The sequence below is a fragment of the Mauremys mutica genome, chromosome 8, assembly GCF_020497125.1.
Source record: "Mauremys mutica isolate MM-2020 ecotype Southern chromosome 8, ASM2049712v1, whole genome shotgun sequence".
NCBI lineage: Eukaryota > Metazoa > Chordata > Testudines > Geoemydidae > Mauremys > Mauremys mutica.
In genome coordinates, this window is record NC_059079.1 from 103,912,096 (window position 1) to 103,935,738 (window position 23,643).

Sequence of the window (23,643 nt, forward strand, 5' to 3'; positions counted from 1 at the left end):
TTAGATTTTTTTCTTACTACTTTCAGTCCCCAGATCCAAAAGAGTTTTCCTCTCTGTTGTTACAATGAAATAATTCCCACTCAGCTGGTTCTGTGCATAGTTAGCCCTGGCCTATAACAGGTGATCCCGATAGAGACAGGGACACAAAAGTTATTAATTATTTTTTATTATTTTACTTCTAACTGCTGCAGGTCCGACTAGACAATCAGATTAGAAATCATTTCACTTCACTTGTGTACATGGCTAACATGACGGTCTCATCGCCATCGTGACTTACGTATAAATGCATAAGATAATCACCAGGTGGGATGTTTCTGTTTTGGTTGTGACATTTCTCTTTTGGCATCCAAGCATGGGCTTTCCACATGTTCCTTCCAGTCTGCATACACGCAAGGATCTGGATCATTTGTCAGGGAAGGATGGGGAGAGCACTTCTTCCACTGGCCATTATCATCTAGCCAGCCATCTCTGAGGCAGATGCTATTATAGTATTCCAAGAATCTGCACATATCAAGCCTCTCTTTCCCAGAACTGCAGGGATGCTGTTACCCATATGTACTGTGCTAACCTTTACTGGCCTTGGAAGCAAGTGAGCCAAGGTCATTTCCAAACCTCACTTTCCAGTGCTGGAGTATGAAGCAGTTGCCAAGACACTCAGCTGGCTAAGCGGAGTCTATATTCCCTAACACAGTGCAACCTCATTAATTCACATGCTGGTCATTTGCAAACTTGACAGTCTGCAATGACTTTGGATCAATGCTCCGTTTACTGTCTGACACATCCTGGCATTGTCCCCGGTTCATCCTCAGGATACAGAAGAGGATTTTTTTTTTTGCAATCAATTAATTAATTACATTTAGCATCATTCAACTGTTGACAAAGTTCAGTAATTAGCAAATCGGCTTCCAGTCTTGGGTGAGGTTCTACTGCGTCCAGTGTTGTGAATATTCCAAAAGAGTTAGTCTAGAACAACCAGAGCCAAGCAACAAAAGTGACAGAACACGCAGAAAGCAGCAAAGAAAGGCAAACTTTACATCCGAGTAAACAGATAAAACAGATCACAAGTCATAGCTAAAACAGATCACAGCTCCTGAGTGGCCAAAGTGTAAAGTAGGCTGAGGACAGATGGAAAAAGATAAGCAAATAGGTTGTGACCTGCTCCACCAAGCGCAAATGACAAATAAATCTATGCACTTATACAGCACCTTCCATGCAAGGAGTTCAATGCACTTTACAGATATTACTGAAATAAGCCTCACACCGTCCCGTGAGGTAGCTATCACCCCCATTTTACAGATAGGGAAACTGAGATACTGAGTCTGATTTGCCCCCGAAGTCTGAGAGAGAGTCAGGAATTTCTGCTTACACAACTCTTGGCTTCTAGGCTGATGCCCTAATCATATGACTATCTTCTTGTTTCTCATTGATGAAAAGAATCTAGGTCCCTACCATACCTCACACCTTACAACCGGACTGGTGTACTGCAGGGCAACGTGCCAATACAAATGGTGCCAACATTAGCAGTCTCAGTACACAGGAAGTTCTATTCCAGGTGGATTATTATTAAACTTTGGTTTGAGGAGCCTTTTTTTTAGTTGCAAGGTTCCAGATGCTATCTGATGGTTCACTACAGAGCCCTCAACTGTGCTTGCCGCTAGGGAAAGTTTCTGCACAAGAGCCACGCCTACTCTATTTAGATTATAATCGTCTGGGGGCAGGAACTCTCTTGTATTACATACATGTCCAGTACCTAGCACAATGGAGCCCCACTCACAGCTGGGCACTATTCCGGATACTACAATAATACAAATAAAATATTAACTCAGCTATGCAACAAAACCCCTCTGCAGTCTCTAAACAGTCACAATTGAATACATCAAAATTAAAAGTTCATTCTTACATTGTAAACTCTTTGGGGCAGAGACTACCTTTCTGCTCTGTTTGTATAGTGCCTAGCAAAATAGGGTCCTGCTCCAGGAGTAGGGCTGGCAGGTACTACCACAATACAAATAATACATTTGAAAATTTTGCAATCTTAAACTTCAAATCCCATTCTATTGTAGTATTCGTTTTGGGTTCCTCTGAGATCAGAAGGAAAAATGAAAGGGTAATAATCTGCATAAATGAGTGTCTTGCAAATCGGGGTCACATTATCCATTTAATAACTTAACAGAGAATGACAAGGGATCACTCTACCTTCCACTGCACCAGTATTGCTGTTTCCACATGGAGGGTTAATTTTCTTTAGAGAGAGCAGGCAGTGTGGGGAAGGGAGTCAGCAGGGAATAAGCCAGGCTGAGAGAAACCTGACAAAGCTTGTTAGATAAAATAGCTGATTCAGAGGAATGCACATGGATTGTTTCACTAAATACCCAATGTCAGACATGGCTAAATCTGTTTGTCAGATCTGAACAGTCCTGGCATCAGACTGACAGAGAACTGAGTGAATGGTGCCTTTATTGTCCTAACAAGCAGGGGAGAAATATAAATAAATAAAAAGACAATAGAGAAGCTTCTTATCTGACCTTGGGAGTTGACCCACTCTGCCTTCCCCACTAGATGTCACTGCATGCAACTGAAAATTCACCACAGCTTCATTTGGTGAGCCAGACCCCACAGGTCAGGGAGAGGCTGCAATTGTCTTTTCTCTCCTTTTGAATCATCCTGCAGGCTGCTCAGATAGCAGTAAAAGAAAGCAGCCTTGCTGACAGTAAAGGGTTTCTCAGAATGACGATGGGAAGCTCAGGTATCCAGACCTAGCAGCCTTTGTTACTGTAGCCCTGGCAGAAGTAACATACTTGTCCAGTCACTGCATGAAATACCCCAGGAGCAGCAAGCACAGGCTCCAGGAGGCAGATCCAGACCCACTTCAGCTGCCAAATAGGCAGTACATGTTCTGAGCACAAGAAGTGGCTCTGTCATCAGAAAGTCATTTAGGGTCAGAGACTGTAGCAGCTGACAGATGTCCAAAAGGAGGCAGAATGATCCTCTCATCTGTCAGAGAGGTCAGGTTTCCTCTCCAGACTTCCATCTTGGATGTCTTTCTCCACTCTATTAATTCTCTCTTTAGTTTGGGGTTATTTTTAGTTGTATTAGGTTTTAGGTTTAGTTGTATTAGGTTTTATTTCCTTCTGACAAAACACAGTGAAACAGCAGCCACTGGAATCAGTTGATATTGACCACTGCCATGTGATGGGGTAGTCATCTTTTGTAACCTTAACCCATGACAGATGACGGGGGGCCAGGAAGTGAAGTCCAGTCCCTTACTAGTTCTTCTACTTGTCACAGCTTCATTACAGACTTCTCCATTTTGCAGGAGAAAAGAGACTATGGGTAACATTTTCAAAAGTGCCTCAGGAGGCTTAAGTCCCATTGAAAGTCTAGTCTCTTTGGCACTTTTTAAAAACTTTACCAATTTCTCTGAAGAGGAGGAGGAAGCATGTGGCAACCGACAGAGAGCTTATGCATTCTTGATTCTTCCCATGGAGACACAGCGGCAGAACTAAGGACAAATCCAGTCCCTGGCCCCTCATCTAGCCATTAGTAAGTATGAGAGAGGAGTTGGATACTTTGTTTTCTTTTGATTTTACAAGACATATTGGCTCTGCATCACACTCACTCCCTACCCTACAAACGTTATTGTTTCTTTATAATCTGACATTCTCTGCATTTATTAAATAGGAGCATTATACATATGCACAAAGCTTAATCTTTTATATTCCTCTTTAAAACACTTGCAGTGAAAAAATAACACACCTGGTATATGGTGATCAAAGCCCATGGGGCCAAGGTTTCACCCTGAATGTATTTAAAAGCTGTATTTCCTCAATTCCCTCTCATACAATAGTAGTCCCCACTTTACTAAGCCCAGCATTGAAGAAAAATGGCAAAGTTATTTAAAAAAAAATACGTGTGTGTAAACTCTCTTTTCAGATACCACTGATTCTTCTGTACTAATAGGTTGGAAATTAAGAAACACAAGGGAGTTATAACAGAGAGGGTAAAAACCTAGTTAAAGCTTCACCTGGTATGTTTAATTTCCATTTTACCAGGACGTGTAGTTCAGAGGAACACATTGTTTATTTACTCAAGTTCAAAGGCTACAAACTGCCCCGCAAGCTGATCGACTATATGAATAAGTAACATCTAAGGAAAGTTTTGACAGAACACATTCCCCCCTCCACTTTTCTGTGGGAAAGTAGTTTTCTTACCTCCCTAGCTCTAAATACTTTCCTCTCTTTCTGTAAACACATCAGCAGGGGCAGAGAACCCCACCCACGGTGGATTAGAGCCTAGCATATACATTCATTATTTGGCACCGAATGACTTGGTTTCTGAGATGCCACATGACTTCTTTGGTTTTAAAAGCACACGAAGTACTCTCTAAGCAAAAAATTCACAAGTCCCACCACTAACTGTACCCACTCACCAGCAAGCAGATTGCACAGAGCTGCCTTAGGGAAACTCCAGCTAGATTTCTCTGCCCTTGCACCCCAACTCCATCCTCAGGCACAGAGTGGTGATATAGCCTCAAAATGTGGTTAAGGGCATACCAGAGCGTTAACTTTGCCTCTGGAGCACTCTTGCTGCAGCATATTAGAGTAGCTGTCCCTGTGTCTAACTTTGTGGTTAAAGACATTTGTTCTCCCACGCTTTTGAAATGGTTTAAATGAGCACTGCTGTTTTGATCACCTCGTTTTATCAGATGCTTCTTGCAGAAGTGTAGGTTACATTCATTTTTTATAAAGCACATGGGGATGATCAGACAGCCAGTCAGATCACTTAGCTAAGTCTTCGGTACTGAAGAGAGATGTTGACTTGCCCAATGGAATGGGTCAGATTACTCCAGTGTTGTTTAAACAAGGAAGAAAACACATAAGTGTTTCATAATATATTCATAAGCACAGTGGGCATTTCTTTCACTATTACACAATTGTTTCAGTTTCCACTTAGCCAAGGCGGTGCAATCTTCTGACATTACAGAATCATAGAAATGTAGGGCTGGAAGGGACTTCAAAAGGTCATCTAGTCCAGCCTCCTGCTCTGAGGAAGGACCAAGTAAACCTAGACCATCCCTGATAGGTGTTTGTTCAACCTGTTCTTAGAAACCTCCAGTGATGGGGATTCCACAACCTCCCTTGGAAGCCTATTCCAGAGCTGAACTCCCCTTTCAGTTCTGAAGTTTTTCCTAACATCTAACCTAAATCTCCCTTGCTGCAGATTAAGCCCATTACTTCTTGTCCTACCCTTGGGTGGATGTGCAGAACAATCAATCACCATTCTCTTTGTAACAGCCCTTAACATATTTGAAGACTGTTGTCAGTCGTCTTCTCTCAAGACGAAACCTGCCCAGTTTTTAGTTTTTCCTCATAGTACACGTTTTCTAACCTTTTATAATTTTTGTTGCTGTCCTCTGGAGACTCTTAAATGTATCTACAGTTTTTTAAAAGTGTGGTGCCCAAACTGGACACAATACTGGCCTCACACAAGTGCCAAGTAGAGCAGGACAATTAGCTCCCCGGTCTTGTATATAACACTCCTGTTAATACATCCCATGGTATTAGCCTTTTTTGTAAATGCAGCACACAGGTGACTCATTCTCAGTTTGTGATCCACTATAATCCTCAGATCCTTTTCAGCAGTACTGCCATAGTCAGTTATTCCCCAGTTTAATTATGCATTTGATTTTTCCTTCCTGCGTGTAGTACTTTGCACTTGGCTTTAGTGAATTTCATCTTGTTGATGTCAAACTAATTCTCCAATTTGTCAAAATGATTTTAAATTCTAATCCTGTTCTCCACAGTGCTTGCAACCCCTCCCAACTTGATGTCATCTGCAAATTTTATAAGCATACTCTCCCCTGCACTATCCAAGTCATTAACGGAAATATTGAGTACTACCAAACCCAGGACAGACCCCTGCAGGATCGCACTAGATAAATCCCCCCCGTTTGACAGAGCCCCATTGATAACTACAGTAACTCCTCACTTAACGTAGTTATGTTCCTGAAAAATGCATTTAAGTGAAATGATGTTAAACAAATCCAATTTTCTTTGTCGTGAAAGTGCAATTTACATATGTAGATTTTTTGTTACATAACTGCACTCAAAGAAAACAATGTAAAACTTCAGAGTCTACAAATCCACTCAGTCCTACTTCTTGTTCAGCCAATCACTAAGACAAACAAGTTTGTTTACACTGACAGGAGATAATGCTGCCCTCTTCTTATTTACAACGTCACCAGAAAGTAAGAACAGGCATTTGCATGGCACTTTTGTAGCAGGCGTTGCAAGACATTTACGTGCCAGATATGCTAAACAAACGTATGGCCCTTTATGCTTCGGCCACCATTCGAAAGGACATGCTTCCATGCTGATGATGCTTGTTAAAAAAATAATGTGTTAATTAAATTTGTCACTGAATTCTTGGGGGAGAATTGTATGTCCCCTGCTCTGTTTTACCCACATTCTGCAATATATTTCATGTTATAGCAGTCTCGGATTATGACCCAGCACATGTTTGTTTTAAGAACACTTTCAAGGCAGATTTGACAAAATGAAAAGAAGGTACCAATGTGAGATTTCTAACTGATCCAAGGTTTAAGAATCTGAAGTGCCATCCAAAATCTGAGAGAGATGAGGTGTGGAGCATGCTTTCAGAAGTCTTAAAAGAGCAACACTCTGATGTGGAAACTACAGAACCCGAACCACCAAAAAAGAAAACCAACCTTCTGCTGGTGGCATCTGACTCAAAATGAATGTGCTTCGGTTCACATTACTTTGGATTGTTATTGAGTAGAACCAGTCATCAGCATGGACACATGTTCCCTGGAATGGTGGTTGAAGCATGAAGGGACATCTGAATCTTTAGCGCATCTGGCACATAAAAACCTTGCGACGCCAGCTACAACAGTGCCATGTGAACACCTGTTCTCACTTTCAGGTGACACTGTAAACAAGAAGTGGGCCGCATTATCTCCTGCAAATGTTAACAAACTTGTTTGTCTTAGCGATTGGCTGAATAAGAAGTAGGACTGAGTGGACTTGCAGGCGCTAAAATTTTACGTTGTTTTGTTTTTGAATGCAGTTTTTTTGTACCTAATTCTACATTTGCAAGTTCAACTTTCATGATAAAGAGATTGCACTACATTACTTGTATTAGGTGAATTGAAAAAAAAACTATTTATTTTGTTTTTTTACAGTGCAAATACTTGTAATAAAAAATAAATATAAAGCGAGCACTATACACTTTTTATTCTGTTGTAATTGAAATCAGTATATCTAAAAGATTTAAATAAATGGTATTCTATTATTGACAGTGCAATTAATCATGCGATTCATCGCAATTAGTTTTTTTTAATCGCTTGACAACCCTATTAAATTTTTTTAACCTTTTCTTTCCCCATTTTGACTTGTGATTCTTTTACTTTGTTGTTAATATTAATTGTGTTAAGTAGCTGGTCACAATTAACCCACAAGTATTATACTAATACTGACACTCCTTTTTAAAAGCAAGAAATAGTGAGGTCAGATATTAAAATTCAAAGGCTCTTTTTTTCCCCTCACAACAGGTTTTATGCATACAAATCCTAGTCTGGTAACCTCATATTCCCTTATCAGTGAGACTCTAAAAATCTTGGTGGGGAAAGGCCAGTGGAGTCTATTTATTGATGATCAGTAATGCATTAGCTTGCTTTATCTGTAATATTCTCTTCTTGGCATTTGTGCAGCTTTGCACTGAAAGCCTGCAAAAGTGTTGTTGAAAAGGCTTCTGATCATTGCATTTCTCTTACAATGGTAATAAAACAATGAAATATTTTGCCTACTATAATTCTACCCTAAAGTAGTAAAATGTACCCTCTCCTAGGGTCTGATCCTATGAGATGCTTAGCACCCTTTTATTACCACTGACTCACTGTATTCAATTTTAGGCTCCAGTCAGAACTCGCTGCATAAGCATTTCCTACTTGTCTTTTCTACCCCAGTCCTGCTGCAGCATTAAAGTGATTGAATACCCTAGGGGGAGAATTTGAGGGGCATATTCTCAATTGTATAGACAACGACTCAGACACAAAGCTCTCCTTAGGAAGAGTAACAAGTAGTTGTCGAAGCCCAGCACCTCAAGGGAAAGCACACACCATAAAAGCTGTTCTGTTTACCTGGTGTCTTATTTTATAGACTTTCTTTAGCAAGGGTTGATATTATTTTCCATATACAGAATCTTGTACATGAAGAATTTGATTCCTGCCACTTGTCCTTTGAAAGAATGTTTGTAATTATTTCATAGGCATGCTGATTATATTTTTATAAGAGTGACATTGTCCAGTAGTTTGGGCCTAAAACTCAGGATTTGTTTTTTAATACACATTTATAAAACCCATTATTTTAATGATTTCTTTTCAGTTTTCTATTTGAATGTAAACCTTGTAACATTATGCTAGAAGGGGAGGTGAAAGTGAAACTGACAAATCAGCTCTTTAAGGTAGGAACTGTCATATTGTGTTCATAAAGCGCCTAACACAGTATGACCCAACCTGATTGTGGCTTTTAGGTGCAACCACAATATAAATGTTAAAGTTTTCATTGTCCAAGCTTAATGAAGCAAGTAAACATGGATGTTGCAAAGTACATTAGATTTTAAGATGTTTTCACTTGTAATAATTTATTTTATTGTTGGTAGCATAGGTAAGAAACATGCTGAGAAGTTGTTTTTAACTTGAGAATATCCCTTGGAGAACACAAGTAAATCCTAATTTTACAAACATCTTGGGGGATGCAAAACTTCCATATAATTAGGAACTGGGTAAAAATTGAGGGGAATACTATAGCGTAACTGGGGAGATGTAGGATTTGGGATAAAAAGGATTTTAATAAAATTCATAAAATTGGTGGAGTAGTTATCAACCCTTTATTTGCTTTAAAATTGGTGTAGTTATCAACCCTTTATTTGCTTTAAAATTGGTGGAGTAGCTATCAACCCTTTATTTGCTTTAAAAATATTATTTCAAGTAACTGGCACTCACAGTGCTACATTTTACTTCTGCAAAGTGACAACCACCTGCGGTGTCACTACAGTAGAAAAAGGACAATGATGCTGGCATCTAGTTCCTTTTAATATTAAAAGGAAAACCCCAAAACTAAGAATGCGTCTCTGAAAAATCAGCCATGTTCCCTACACTGTCTCTTTCACATCCTTAATACGACCAAGTACAAGGACTCCCAATACCACATGTCAGAGCATGCATTCATGGATCAGTTTGAACTGACATTTAGCTTTCCTCACATCACTGGAGTTTCCAAATGAGGAAGTGTCATTTACAAGTGTTAAAACTCCAACACATCCCTCAACTCACTTATTTACTAGCTACAGCACCAGTAGATTCTTACAGTAGTATTGCCATCCCCAAGTTTTCAAAGATCATGAACCAGGCCCCCCAAAAATCATGAGATTGGCTTAAACAAAAATCAAGAGATTTAGTAATATAATTTTTAAAATTGTACTGAAGTTTTTATTTGCCCCCCGAGCCTTTAGGATTTATTTTTGCCAGATTTTCTCCACAACCATGAGGCTTAGAAACATTAGAAGCAGATCCTTGGCTGGTGTAAACAGTCATAGCTGGAGCAAAGGATCTGCTTCCTTCATTTAAAAAAGAGTAAGCTGAGATTTTTCACATACTCACATGACTCCAGCAGCTGGAGCTTTAAGAAAAAGCAGCAAATATCACAAGAGTTGGCAACATTGTCAAATTTATCCAAAACATAAAAAGTTAGTGCAAGTTTTAATTAATCTATGGAATCGGAGCAAAGAAACTGACTTAGCAGAAGGAAAGATAGCACTGATTGGAATTCAGAATTAGTGATCACTGGGCTCAGAGGATCAATATTACTTTGGAAAAAAAACCTGTTCCTGTGAGTGCTGATGGATTTGCCTCTTGCTTTATTGTTCACTGGGGCACTGGGTTTTAAAAGCTAGAATTGGAAATAGAATTGTTTTCAAATCTAAGGAGTTGTTACCTCTCTTGAGTGCTGCTCAGGCTGCTTTGTCTACACAGGAAATTTGCCCCAGTTACAGCTGTCAGTGACCAGCTCTGATACAGCTGCACTGAGGCAACCCCTAGAGCAAGACAGGCAAAGAAGCTGTATAAACTAGGATTTGCACAGTGGATTTTAATCCTGCTTAAAATCAGAGTAAATTGCACCAGTGCAAATAATAGTTCATAGCAGCTTTGCCTGCCTACGTTTTGTACTGCTGCAGCTACACTGGGCTGGACTCTCCTGCATAGTCAAAGACCTTAGATGCAAGTAAAGAATATTACAGCTTGTGAGAGTGCCTAGTTAGAGCCAATTGTAACCTGCCTGCCCTGCTTTGCTATTACAAGCTCTGCTAAAAGTCTCTCTGTCCTTGAAAGATGGGAATTTTATTTCTTTGTCTGGTTTGGGAAGCTCGCCGTTTTTGCAGATCTGCATGTAACGATCACTCAGCTATAATGATGAAAACTGGGATTGGGCAATCAGCCCTTCTCGCTCCACTGTGCCTGAACTCAGTCAGACTCGAAAGAGTCTTAGGCCTGGTCTACACTGGTAGGGGAGGGGGTGAAATCGATCTAAGTTACGCAAATCAGCTACATGAATAACGTAGCTGAAGTCGATGTACTTAGACCTACTCACCGTGGGGTCTTCACTGCCGTGAGTCAACTGCTGCCGCTCCTCTGTTGACTCTGCCTGCGTCTCTCATGGCACTGGAGTACAGGAGTCGATGGGAGAGCGCTCGGGGGTTGATTTATTGCGTCTGGACTAGACGCGATAAATCGACCCCCACTGGATCGATTGCTGCCCGCCGATCTGGCGGGTAGTGTAGATATACCCTTAGTTCAAGGAGTTTGGGGCTCAGGTGACCAGCTTCAGGACTGTTCACACACTAAATATCTGCTCTACTTCTCAGATTTAAAAGAGGAACAAATGCTGATTGTGGGCCTCTTTTACTTGAATAACAGTGCTGACATCGTCCACCAACCTTCAGTTTCATATCCTCAATGCTGTGTGTGTGTGTTAAAACTGTGCTTCTTAAAAAGTTTTTAAAAAATGTTTCTAAAGTTAGCTGACTACAGTAAAATCTGTCAAATATAAACAAAGTGCTGTAAAAGGTAAAACACTTTAAACTCTGCACCACCCAGTCTAGAATTATCAAATTAAATACGACTCAGCAACAGCCAAAGTTTGTTCTGCTAGAAGCTCACTTCCTCACTTTAGAGTTCTCTTTTGTTTTTAACATCTGCGTTAATGTCACAGCTGCACACATTTCAAGTCAGAATACATGCCAAGAAGACTGATTGCTTTATAAAAAGAAGGCAAGTTTCCCCATCTACAGCAGAAGCTGTTTAGATTCAAAATTAGCAGGACATTTCTTATGTTTCTTTTCAGTTTGCCATTTGTTCTAAATCACAATTTCTATATAGAGTGAAGATTTTGTTCACATTACAAAGGACACAAATGCATTTCTACATCTACAGTTACTCAGACTGCAATGGAGAAAATATTGACATTTGTTAAACTTAAACAATTACACAGCATTCAGTAGGAAAAGGTGCATTAGACACACTGACTTACTCTCCAGAGCTGCTTTTTAAAGGAACACTGTTGAGTCCTTAAAAAAAAATCTTGTTTTCTATTTCGACATTACCCTTTTAGAAGCTTTAGGACAATATTCATTTCTCAGCCACTTTGTCACAAAAAACTGTTTTTTCTCCAAGTGTCAAAGCATGGGTGCTTTCCTTAATTCTTCTGCTTTCTGCATTCACATTACTGATGGCAGCAGGAAAGGGCACAGCATTGAGAAAGTGTTTGTTACTTAACTGCTGCAGGTATCATTGGGAGAACAGGGTAGGAAATTTACATTTTGTTCCGTGTACAATACCAACATGTTGGCTTCTCAAAAAATCTCCGTGAAAAAAAAAACCCACTGGTGGATTTTAAAAAAAAATCAAACGAAGATAGCTAGCTAGATACCTGCACATTTCTCAAGAAGTCTAATGATTTTAAGGAAGATCAAATGGTGGGTCCATGAACATCAGCAGCATCCCTGTTGTCAAGAGATTCACTTGGCAGGAGGGCTAGGAATGGCTGAAGTTGTAGGAAACCTTTGTCCAGCTTCGGTGGAAACTGAAAAATTGAAGCATTGGGTTACTTGAAACCTTTCCTGGATACTCCAGACACAGCTCCTGTCTGTAGCTCTAGTACCAACCTGTTTTGCCATTACCCAGAGTTAAATGGACAATAGGAAAGTCAATGCATTTCTACGGGTTCCCCTCAGAAAGGGGACATGTCACAATAAGCTCATGGGGAGACTGAAAAAAAATGGTGTTCCTTTACCCCACTGGAACTTGGAATCGCCTCAACCACCAGGTATCTTGTCTGACAGTCCAGCAAACATGTGCATGATTAAAACAATGGAAAGATCATGTGCTTATTTAAGACGCACCTTTTCAATACAAAAGTACTCTGGATCAGGGCAAGCCCTCTTTTGTACAGACTCGGCTGGACTGACAAACCTAACTTGCACTTCAATTCTGCAATTTATAACAGCCCATTTTGTGTATGCACATTGTTGTCCCAGAGATGTCGTCCTTGGAGACAACCATAGTTGAGCTTCATCTTTGTCACTTGGAACCAGGCTTGTATTCTGGGAAAAGCAGCTCTTCTTTAGACAAAAGGACACCCATGGAAGGAGTACACAACAACAGGAATGAGAAACAAAAAAGGAAGAAACCAACACCACAACACACATTCCTTTCAGGTTTTGTTCTCATCGTACATGTCCAAGGCAGGTTGGATTGTTGAGAATTCACTCTCATAGACCAGGCTCCGAGGAGACAAAGAATTGTGGTGAAAGAAGTGACCACCTACAGGAAGCAGAACAAAAACAACCCTGTTAGGAATTTGTACATATGGCTATAAAACGGGGCGATTGAGCATGCAAGGTCTTGTTTGTGGTTACCTATTCTCTTGCACCTGCCCCAGTTCTAATAAAAAACATATATACTCCTAAAAATTAACTTTCCTTTTAAAGTAACCTGTAACAGTTTGTAGTATGAAGTGGCAGAGGAGACAAGTGTGAGGAAACCCAACCTTTGCTGCATCATTATTATTTTAGGGATGCATGTGGATAGGGAGGGAAATATTTATACCTCAGGTGTCAGAACTGCAGGTGTGGTCCTCTTGTAATTCAAGTGTTCTCATGCTACTTTCCTTCTGCTCAGGACCATGGTCTATGCTGTGTGTAAGAAGGTAAACAGCTGTCTATTGAGGATTGGCCTATGGCCAAACTAATTTTCTCCATTAGGAGATAACAGACCAAACAGGCCTCTTAACAAGTTCCCCTCCTCCCCCTCCTTTTGGTATTAAAAAGAAAAAGCTAGTTTTGCAAGCTCATCTGGGAAGACATTTTCTTTAAGAGCTGAAATGAGCAAGAATTGTGTGCTTATCAAAATGAAGGCCTAATAACAGTATTGGCTGGAGCCAGAAATAACGTGGACTGGCGCCATGTGAGCTTCCTCTTGCACAGCTCTGACAATACACCACAATCTTGATCTGCAGCAGCCTTGCTAGTTCTAGTCCTGAGACGATGGTGCTGAACTGCTCTGTGGTTTTGTGACAAAGACAAACATCTACTAAGGAATACAGCACATTGAGACTGTCAAACATTCCCCTCCACTTCTGACTTAAATCACAGTCAATCCCGGGTCTTCACTTGCCAGTATACTAACCCATTCAATTTGAAGGTGAATGCTCCTGATAAAGGGGGGAAAAAGTGTTTGTGAATAATCTAATACCTCAATCTGCTGCAGTGAGTGTGAAACAAACTGTTAAATTCCACAGGGTCAAGTTGCTGACTCTGCCAATAAAGCATATATCCACACAAACACACAAAACGCCCCCCACACTGTGCTGGAATAGGGACAGACCAGTCAATATGATTATTGAATTATTAGTGCTCAGTTTGTGGATTTGAATCCTATCCCACTTAAGCTTTCTGGAACTGTGCAATGCTACAGTAAAAAGACATGTAAATGTATTTATTTAAATGGATCTGCATAGGCTGACAACTCCCAAAGAGATCACTCTCCAAACAAACCTGAGCTCCACTATGAAACGCCTACTTAGGAACCACTAGGGATAAATTTGATATCAGAAGTCTCCTGCATTATATGCCTGGCCCAATGTCACTATGCATCAGGTGCATTTAGATCTTGAGAATGCTGCATCCCATGTTACCCTGGTGCTGAAACGAGCAATGAGTAATGAATGCTTCATTTCCTCTCTCCTCCCACTGAAGTGTTACATATTGTACAAGCAATGCAGAAGCAACACAAAGGGACTCTAAAGACTGAATGCTGCTCCTATTTGTTTTTATTGCACCAAATCAAACAAGGAATTAGGAAGCAGACACCCTAGGCAATCAGTGTGCGAGAGAGAGAGAACGAACCTTTTCAATACAAAATTTGATGGAGAAATTTTAAACAGGCATAAGGCCATAAATGTTTCACCTAACAGATTTCTTTTTTAATTACCAGTAAACTGAAAGCAGACACTGCATTTAGCATCTCTAAAATTCTTTGCTACTTTCTGTGTTTCCTTGCTTCTTGATAAGAATTTAACCTGCCCTCCTCCAAAGAAGTGGTGTTTATATATACAGGTACAGCCGACTGCTCAGCTTCAATAGCGCTCTTGGAACTCATAATTCATTCTCTTTCTAATGCTTCCTATTCAAATATCAGTTACACCAAACAGTATTTTTCAAATTCTTCCCTGCTTAGTGGGATTGCTTGTTCACCAGATACAGCCCCTAAGGATATCATTGTTTTGAAAGACCAAATATTGCAAACTCTCTCCCTCAGATGCACACAACTAGATGGGAGCTCCCTTCCTCCTCTTTTCACCAGTCCCTTAAGCTGGAAGTTGTTGCTGTTTACCACAATTTCACAACCCCCCCAGAAAATAGCACACCAGTCATATCTCATTGTTAATCGTGTCTCAGAACTGAAGTCTGTGTTTCCACATAGCACTATGCAGCATTCCACCTGGAAAACGAGCCTAAGGAATGTTCAAAAGAGTACACATAAAAAGAGTGCTTAAAAGAGAGACTCTGCACTAAGTCATATCAGAGGAGATACTCAAACAATCTTATATCACCCAGCTCTCACATAGTGCTTTCATCAGTATCTCTGAAAGTGCTTTACAAAAGGAGGTCAGTATCATTATCTCCATTTTCCAGATGGGGAACTGAAGCACAGAGAGCTGAATGACTTGCCCAGGTCCCCCAGAAGGCTAGTAGCAGAGCCAGAAATAGAACTCCAGTCTTCTGAGTGCCAGTCCAGTCTCTGTCCACTATGCCGCAATGCATCTTCTTCCAGTCAGAAGCTATTTTGGAGGCTTCAATTTGACAAGCTATGTTTACATACTGTAAGGATACCAGAGCTTGAAAAGCAATGCTCAGGCTTGTTTTGGTTTGTAGGAATACTTAGTTGTGTTAGAGGTTTAAAAGAATTACCGGCACCTTGACAGATGTGGTTTTCCCCCCCCAGTGCAGAAAACTGCCAGCTTTGTTTACAACTGTGCCATAAACATTCTTTATAAACCCATTGCCATGTCAGGCACGAATGTGTCTTGGCAGCAAGCAGCAACATGCACAGTTACAGACACACACCAATGAAAACTTATGAGCTTGCTCTCCCTATTCTGCAGCTACTGATGAAATCGGGGAGATGGGCTGAAATGAGGTTTCTGCACTTTTGGTTTGGAAAGCAAACTGGAGAAACACACTTCAGGTTTAACAGGTCAAAAATACGTATACAAGTCATACTTGCCATTATTTTTCATTATTTCGTTAGACTGAACCACTCTACATGAACCTCAGCCTGAAGTCTAAAACATCCCCACCATTATGGGTATGCTGCAGGAATGGGTACAGTACAAAACGGTCAATTGAAAAGTCTCTGCGTTGCTTTGACACACTAGTTGCACAAACAACAAGTGCTACCCTGCAGTCCCTTTTTATTAAATATTTATACTACAGTAGCACTCGGAGATACTAATCAGTGCTTCATTGTGCTGGGTGCTGTGAAAACACATATGGATACATGGTCTCTGCTCTGAAGAGCCTACTCTACAATCCCTTCAGAGACTTTTCTCTTGACATTGAGATAAGGTCAGGTACTCCCTAGGCTGTTTCCACGGTGTAATCTATTTGGATACTGGGACAGTGTAAAGCAAAATATTTCCTTTTTCTTGCTTAGACCTCTTAGAGTTTTATATAGCATAGCGGAGGAAAAAACCACTCTAAATAGTGAAATTATTTCATAAAGGGTCCTTTACACAAAGTAGGCTGTTTAACACCATGTTGTTGTTCCCATCTGAGCAGTACAGTATTACAGCATTATGTCTCCCAGTCGCTGCGGCAACATTTGGAAAAAAGGAAAACAGGCTGTTGAAGGGCATGCTTCTTTATTTACTTGTGCACAGTCCCAACAATGAAATTAGCTGATGTGCTCTTGCTCCAAACAGTTACACCGGAAAAGGCGGCGAACAACTCTGGAATTTGCTTCTCCTGTTTGTTCAGAGTAAAGCAATGTATCGACCTTCACAAGATGGTGTAAAGTCCATTTGATGGGATAATAGTAGGATATTTGTATCTTTAATTTCAGCTTGGGGTTGACGCCCCTTTAATTTCTGATTGACATCTGTCTACTAGTTTCTCTATTTTTTGAGCATGTAATGGATGAAATTGTTAAAAGACACAAAAACAATGCAAAGTGTGGAGGAAACTGGACCCTGGGTGGCCAAAGTTCCCAACAGAGGGGCAGGAACTAGAAACTGCTCCTGGTAACAGTTAAAAGGTTACTTTTCACCACTGTGCTGTTGCTCTGTATAAGAGACATGAAACAGACCTGTTTTGGGGAAAAAAGTTTACTCACCTTCTTGTAATTGTTGTTCTTCGAGATGTGTTGTTCATGTCCATTCCAATCAGGTGTCCGTGTGCAGTGTGCATGGTTGTTGGAAATTTTTTCCCTTAGCAGCTCCCATCGGGTCGTCTGGGGAGCCTCTTGGAGTGGTGCTCAATATATGACCCTGCCGACCCAACCCCCCTTCAGTTCCTTCTTGCTGGCTACTCCGACAGAGGGGAAGGTGGGTGGGTATTGGAATGGACGTGAACACATCTCGAAGAACAGTTAAGTTATGAGAAGGTGAGTAACCGGTTTTATTTCAAGTGCTTGTTCACGTCAATTCCAATCAGGTGACTCCCAAGCTCTCCCCCGGAGGTGGGGTCGGAGTTAAGGAATCATTGACTGGAGAACCACTCTGCTGAAAGCTGCATCCTCTCTAGCATGCTGGGTGATGGCATAGAGAATGGTAAACGTGTGCACGGAAGACCAGGTTACTGGTCTGCAGATCTCCTGGGTAGGCACCTGGGCCAGGAAGGTGGCTGATGAGGCTTGTGCTCTTGTTGAGTGGGCCATAATAGCTGGGGCTGGGACTTTGGCCAGCTCGTAGCAGGTACGGATGCAGGCCGTGATCCAGGAAGAAATGCGTTGTGAGGAGACAGGAAGCCCTTTCATCCGGTCTGCGGCTGATACAAACAGTTGGTTCAATTTCCAAGGCCTTCAGGAAATGCCCTACCATGGGGTTGGCAAACACAGAGTCCAACACCGCCCCAATGAATTCTATTCTTTGGGTCAGGGACAGCATCAATTTGTTAACGTTGAGGATGAGTCCTAGTCTCTCAAAGGTGGCTCTGACCAACCAGACCTGGGACTCCACCCGCTCCCTGGAGTGCCCCCACAGCAGCCAGTTGTCAAGGTGAGGATTCACCTGTACCTTCCTCTTGTGGAGAAAAGCTGCAACAACCGACATGCACTTGGTGAACACTCAGGGGGCTGGCAACAGACTGAATGGGAGCATTGTGAACTGATAGTGTTTGTTGTCGACCACAAATCTCAGGAAATGTCTGTGGGCTGGACGAATGGCTATGTGGAAGTACGTATCTTTTGTGTCGAGGGCGGCGTAACAGTGTCCTGGATCCAAGGAAGGTATGATCGTGCTCAGGGAGACCATGTGGAACTTCAACTTCACCAGGAACTGGTTGAGTCTTCGTAGGTCTAGAATGGGTTTGAGACCCCTCCTCCCCCCTTTGCCTCGGGGATAAGGAAGTATCGGGAGTAGAATCCCTTGCCCCATAGCTCCTGAGGAACCTTCCTGAGGAAGGGTCCCTGGAGATGCACGGGGAAGGAGGGCGAGAGGGAGGGGAGGAGCAGAACTGGAGAGAATATCCCACTTCTACCGTGCAAAGCATCCAGCAGTCTGATGTTATTTGTGACCAAGCACAGTAGAAGTGGGACAGATGGTTCAGGAAGCACGGGGAAGAATCTGGGATAGTGGCGGGTACACCATCTTCGGGCGTCCCTTCAAAAGCCTTGTTTGGAGCTCAATGGTGGCTTGGTCGGGTCCTGTCCCTGCCCTGACGGCAGGGTTGAAGGCCTGCCCCAGTTATTTCTGTTCCTACGGCAATAGGAGTCCTGCCTTGGGTGGGGTGGAGACTTGAAATGCTTGCACTGGGTAGCCGACATGTGCATCCCCAGTGACTTCATAGTTGCCCTGCCTAGAGTCAGTCTGGTCCGAGAACATCCCTGCGCCCTCGAAGGGAAGGTCCTGCAAGGTTTGCTGAACTTCCAGAGGTAACCCAGAGGATTGGAAGTTCTCCTCATGACCACCCCCGAGGAGACGGTATGGGCCACTGAAATCAGCTAAGTCGAGGGAGGCCTGAAGGGAGGTCCTCGCTACCGCCTTCCCTTCCTCAACCAGGGCGGAAAATTCCACCCTTGATTCTGTGGGGAGCAACTCCTTGTCCTTGGACACAGAGTCCCAAGAATTAAAGTTACACCTGCTGAGGATAGCCTGCTGGTTGGCTATCCTCAGCTGGAGGCCTCCTGCAGCATAGATTTTCCTGCCATGCATTTGGCCTCCTTAGCCTTGGGGGCCATCGCCTGTTGCCCCAACGCTCCTTTTCATTCACTGCTGAGACCACCGGGGAGCAAAGGTGTGGGTGAGAGAATAAGTACTCGTATCCCTGAGACGGGACAAAGTATTTCCTCTCCATGCCCCCGGTGGTGGGCAGATCTGAGGGAGTCTGCCACAGGGTTTTATTATTTTGTATGGTCTTTATTAGAGGTAACACCACCCGGGAAGGACTTTCTGGCGCAAGAATGTCTACCATTGGGTCCTCTGCCTGCAGGCCCACGTTGCAGGCAATGCGGCGGAGCAGGTCTTGGCGCATCCTGTGGTTGATGGGCGGGGGACCTGAAACTGACACTCCTGCCACCTCCTCATCGGGCAAGGACAATGATGTGGCAAGTGGAGGTACAGGGTCCTCATGGCCCTCTGGCTGCCCAAGTTGCTCCTGGGGTGAACTAGGCTCCTCTACTAGCTCATCAGGGGCAGATGTCTCCTGGGCTATGGGTAAGTCCCGGGCTGGTACCGTCGACACCTCTGTAGTCTGAGAAGGCGGTCTGGAGAGGGCAGCTTCCACTCCCTGAGGGGCAGGTCTATCTTTAGGTGACCGGGAAAAAATGGCATCCTGAGGTCACAGACCTAGAAGGGGTACCCTGGGCCGGATGGTAAGCCCAGGGGGTCCAAAAGGGCCATTGTGTGGGGGGTGGCCACTATGGCTGCCAGGCCACCTGCACATCCCTTCAGCACCTGCCAGGCCTATGCTGACTGCGCCTTGAATAGTATGAGTCTGCATCAGACTCTGAGGATCCCGAGGGCGATGACGATGGCAGTGTCGAAGACGCCTGTGCTGGTGCTCAGTGCTGCGTAGAGGAGGTAGGGGACTGGTGTCATGGATCAGTGCAGCTATCTCGTGACAGAGACCGGTGCCGTAGGTCCGGTGCCAGTCCTGTGAGGGTATTATGGAACAGTGCCGACCCCTCGTTGCTGGGGAGATAGATCGCCACGCCCCTGGTGCCATGCACGTTCTCAGTGAAGCCAGTGCCAGGGAACGGTGGTGTGGCGATGGGGACCTGGCGCGGTGCCGGTCTGGCGACTGGGAGCTCTGCATCATGGCGGGTTTGCCTCGGGACGGTACCGGTCTTGACGGTATGGAGGCTTGTCTCTAATGGTCATCTCAATGAGATTTCCTGCGGCCTCAAAAGTGTCTGGAGTGGAGGGTGGCTCCAACACCTCCATCTGGCACTGCCCTGATGGAGAGTCGCTGTGAGCCGGATTCGACGGTGCCTTGTGGGGCGCCAGAGTCAATGGCATGGACTCTTGTTGCCTGGGAGCTGGGTCCTTCCTCTGGTGTAGCAAGGCATTCCCGGCAGTCCTGTAGCTCTCTGAGGAGAGTGCCCTCTGTCAGCCCTTTTGCACTTGTGGGGCACCGGATAAGTAGAGCAGCGCCAGGCATCGCCGGTGCCGAGGATCTCTTGCACTAGAGTCCTTCCTTGGCACCAATTCACAGATCGATGCAGGAGCGCTCTGCACCAATGCGCTCGGGCCTTGGCGGTCAGGGGCTGCTGGATGGAGCGCAGCTTCCATGAGCAGCTGCTTTAAATGGAAATCCCTCTCCTTTTTAGTCCTGGGCTTGAAAGCCCTGCAGATCTTGCAGCACTCGGACTGATATACCTTCCCCAGACACCTGAGGCAAGAGTCGTGGGGGTTGCTATTTGGCATGGGCTTGTAGCATACATTGCATGACTTAAAGCCTTGCGCTTGCAGCATGCCCCGGAGCCCAAGAAGGGGTGAGGGGATAGGGACAATCCTGCTCACCAACATCTATGCTGACTATACTAAACTACACTAATGACAACTACTATACAAGAAACAAAGAGAGAACTAGATAACTAAGCTAGGAGAGCACTTGCAAGGCAAACAAGACGCAGTTTCAACAGAAGGAACTGAAGCAATTGAAGGGAGGGGGTTGGGTCAGCAGGGTCATATATTGAGCGCCATGAAGGTGCCACTCCAGGGGGTTCCCCAGCCAACCCAACGGGAGCTGCTAAGGAAAAAAGTTTCAGTTGATGGTGCACGCGGCGCGTGCATACCTGATTGGAATCGACGTGAACAAGCACTCGAAGAAGAATCTGCTTTCTAGAGCCACGCAGGTTTTCCTCAGCTAGCTCTCCACAGTATCTTTGAAAAGAAGTTTAAGACCATGATCCCAGCAGGTATAGGTGTTGTTTGATTTAAAGCCATTTCAGTTGCCTTATGCTTTTAGGAAGTTGGTGAAAAATGTAATCCCCTTACTGTATAGTCTGTGCTTTACATCATACTGCACATCATTCATCCATCTTGGCAACAACATTCAGCTGATAAAACACTGATTCTAAAATGAGCCAATCCTGGAGCACAACACGTAGGAGTTTTTTCCTCCACAAATCCATCCAACAAGATTTCCCAGATTTTTCAAAACAGATTCACTGCTCTCTTCATTGACTGCATTCATGTTTTTTCAAAATTTCACAAGGACACTAACAAAAACCCTATTAACATTATTGAAACTATCATACATACATTTCATTTCTAAAAGCTGCCTTCTCAGCTGAAGGCTCCTTGACAGCTACAAATTAAGTAAGTATTTTAATGCAGATTTTGGCTGCCTTCCTGAATTCCAAAAGCGCCTATACCTAAAAAATTTCCCTACTCCAAGTACATTTGAAAATCTAAATCCTATCATAGTTTAATAAAATGGTTCTCTCTGATAACTGGAAATAACTGGTATATTTTAATTATAGTGTTAGATTTCGGATGTCTGTTAAATCTTGATACCAGAGAAAACCCACAACAGATTCTAACTCTGATCAGCTTATGACTTTTTTCCCCCCTTCAACTGATCTGCCCACTTCACCAGCCAATCTCATTAACTCTGACATTAGCCTTTGGCTGGGAATCAGAGTTCAGCAGCTGTACATCCAATACCAAAGACTGTATGCCTTTTTGAAGTGAATGTTAGGTTATTTCTTACTGTCTAGTTGGACAAATAAGCCTACGTGAAAATGAAAATCCCCAGCAAGAATGGCAGGAAAGGACATGATGAGAGTTACCATATTACAGTAAAGATCATTATCAATCTTTCCATCTTGCATAATCACCTATGAGGTGTCATGAACCAGCACCATTATTCAGTAAGCTTACTGATCTGTGAGGAGATTCAGCAACGGAAAGAGGAGGGAAAAACCACCTCTTCATGCAGCATTAGGCAGGAAGAGGTGGTGGGGGAAGGGCAAGGAAGATAAATCTTCCAATGCATTATGAAGAAGGAAAACAGAACTGCAAACTTTCTGTGGGGATCGGACTGAAGACAAGAGATCATAAGTAACATGTGTCCCAAGGTAACACAAAAGAATATTTTAGTTCAAAACAATTATGTAAAAAGGTCAAGAAAAAAGTCTGATATTTACAAACATTGGGACCAGTTATGTGACTAACTATAACAAACTGCAGTTTCCAGTAATGCTGTCACTAATCACCATACAAGTGGTGGGTGTCATGCTTATTTCTGTCCCAGAGTAAAAAGAGAAGCATAAAAATCTAGCAAAGATGAAGCCATTTGTGACAGGAGGTTAGACAATAAACACAGTGCAATAATATGTCACACACAAAACACTAAAGATAGAGAGTACTCAATGCAGAAGGTTCATGGAAAATAAAATTCAACTACAGAATTTTTTTTTCATAATTAAAGTTTATTTCTTCATTTTTTTCTTAGTACAAAGCTTTGGCATTAGCAAACTTTAATGAAAAATAAATGTACTAAATATAACTGCGTATGCTGCATGATCAATAAATGATGCAAAAAATAGGTGTCTCTCCAAGGCAAATCTGTCAAAGTGTTTCTTCAATACCATTCTGCTCTGTGGGGTAAGAAAGAGGACAAAATATTTATATTAGTTAAAGTTAATACTGAATGTTTAACTAAAAACTGTCAAAAGTCAGTGAAAATTATACAGAGCTAAAAATGGTGAATGCAGTCTGTGTTCCCCACATCATTGCTTACTATAATGAGTGAAGAATATCTGTTACTAGAATTCTTCACAACACTGCCTTAGGTTTGAGTCTTGCTTCTAAACCACTGGGAAATTACTGCCCAATGCCAGGAGCCTCTGGACTATGAAATGTGGTTGTGCAGTTGCTTTTGGGAGGCCAGTCTCAGGTTATTTCTGGTGATATAGAGCAAAATTTGCTTATTATCTAAATAATTAACAGGCAAGGCAGTTGTGAAGTCAGACCAGTTCCTGGAAGCATCTCCCCAGCCTGGGAATATCATGAGGTGTTTTAAGGCCAAGTGAAAGCAGCCATTTAATGAAGTGCCCCTTACCGTTATTCCCTTCTTATCATTATTATAAAAATGGTCATAGTTGTCTGGAGCCGTTGTTTATCTTTTGTACGTGCACATGAACACAGCAACTAATGCCTTAAATCAATCTGTTTGAACAGTTGGGGAGACAGACAAGGAAGCAAGCAGCAGGGAATGTCCCTTGGAAGGGTTTCACTGACTGAGAAATGCTCTCTGAGAATTCCATCACAGAATGCTTAGCATCTTCCACTTGCTTGGTTTACTACTCCTCCTCCTTCCTGCTTGCTTCATCTTCCAAGA

At 42.7% G+C, this 23,643-nt stretch overlaps 1 protein-coding gene across 2 annotated transcripts in view; it reads right to left on the bottom strand.

Annotated features, from left to right (window-relative positions):
- Positions 1-11,647: 11,647 nt before the first annotated feature.
- The window catches only part of RNF130 (ring finger protein 130), an 81,999-nt gene continuing 70,003 nt past the window's right edge, over positions 11,648-23,643 (bottom strand). Inside the window, exon 8 of one of the 2 annotated variants that reach the window (XM_045026981.1) lies at positions 11,648-12,898. In XM_045026981.1, the coding sequence (XP_044882916.1) occupies positions 12,789-12,898 (110 nt within the window). In that variant the 3' untranslated portion in view covers positions 11,648-12,788. Of the gene's footprint in view, positions 12,899-22,720; positions 22,901-23,643 lie in introns of those variants that run through there. The other variant, XM_045026980.1, reaches the window with a different exon arrangement.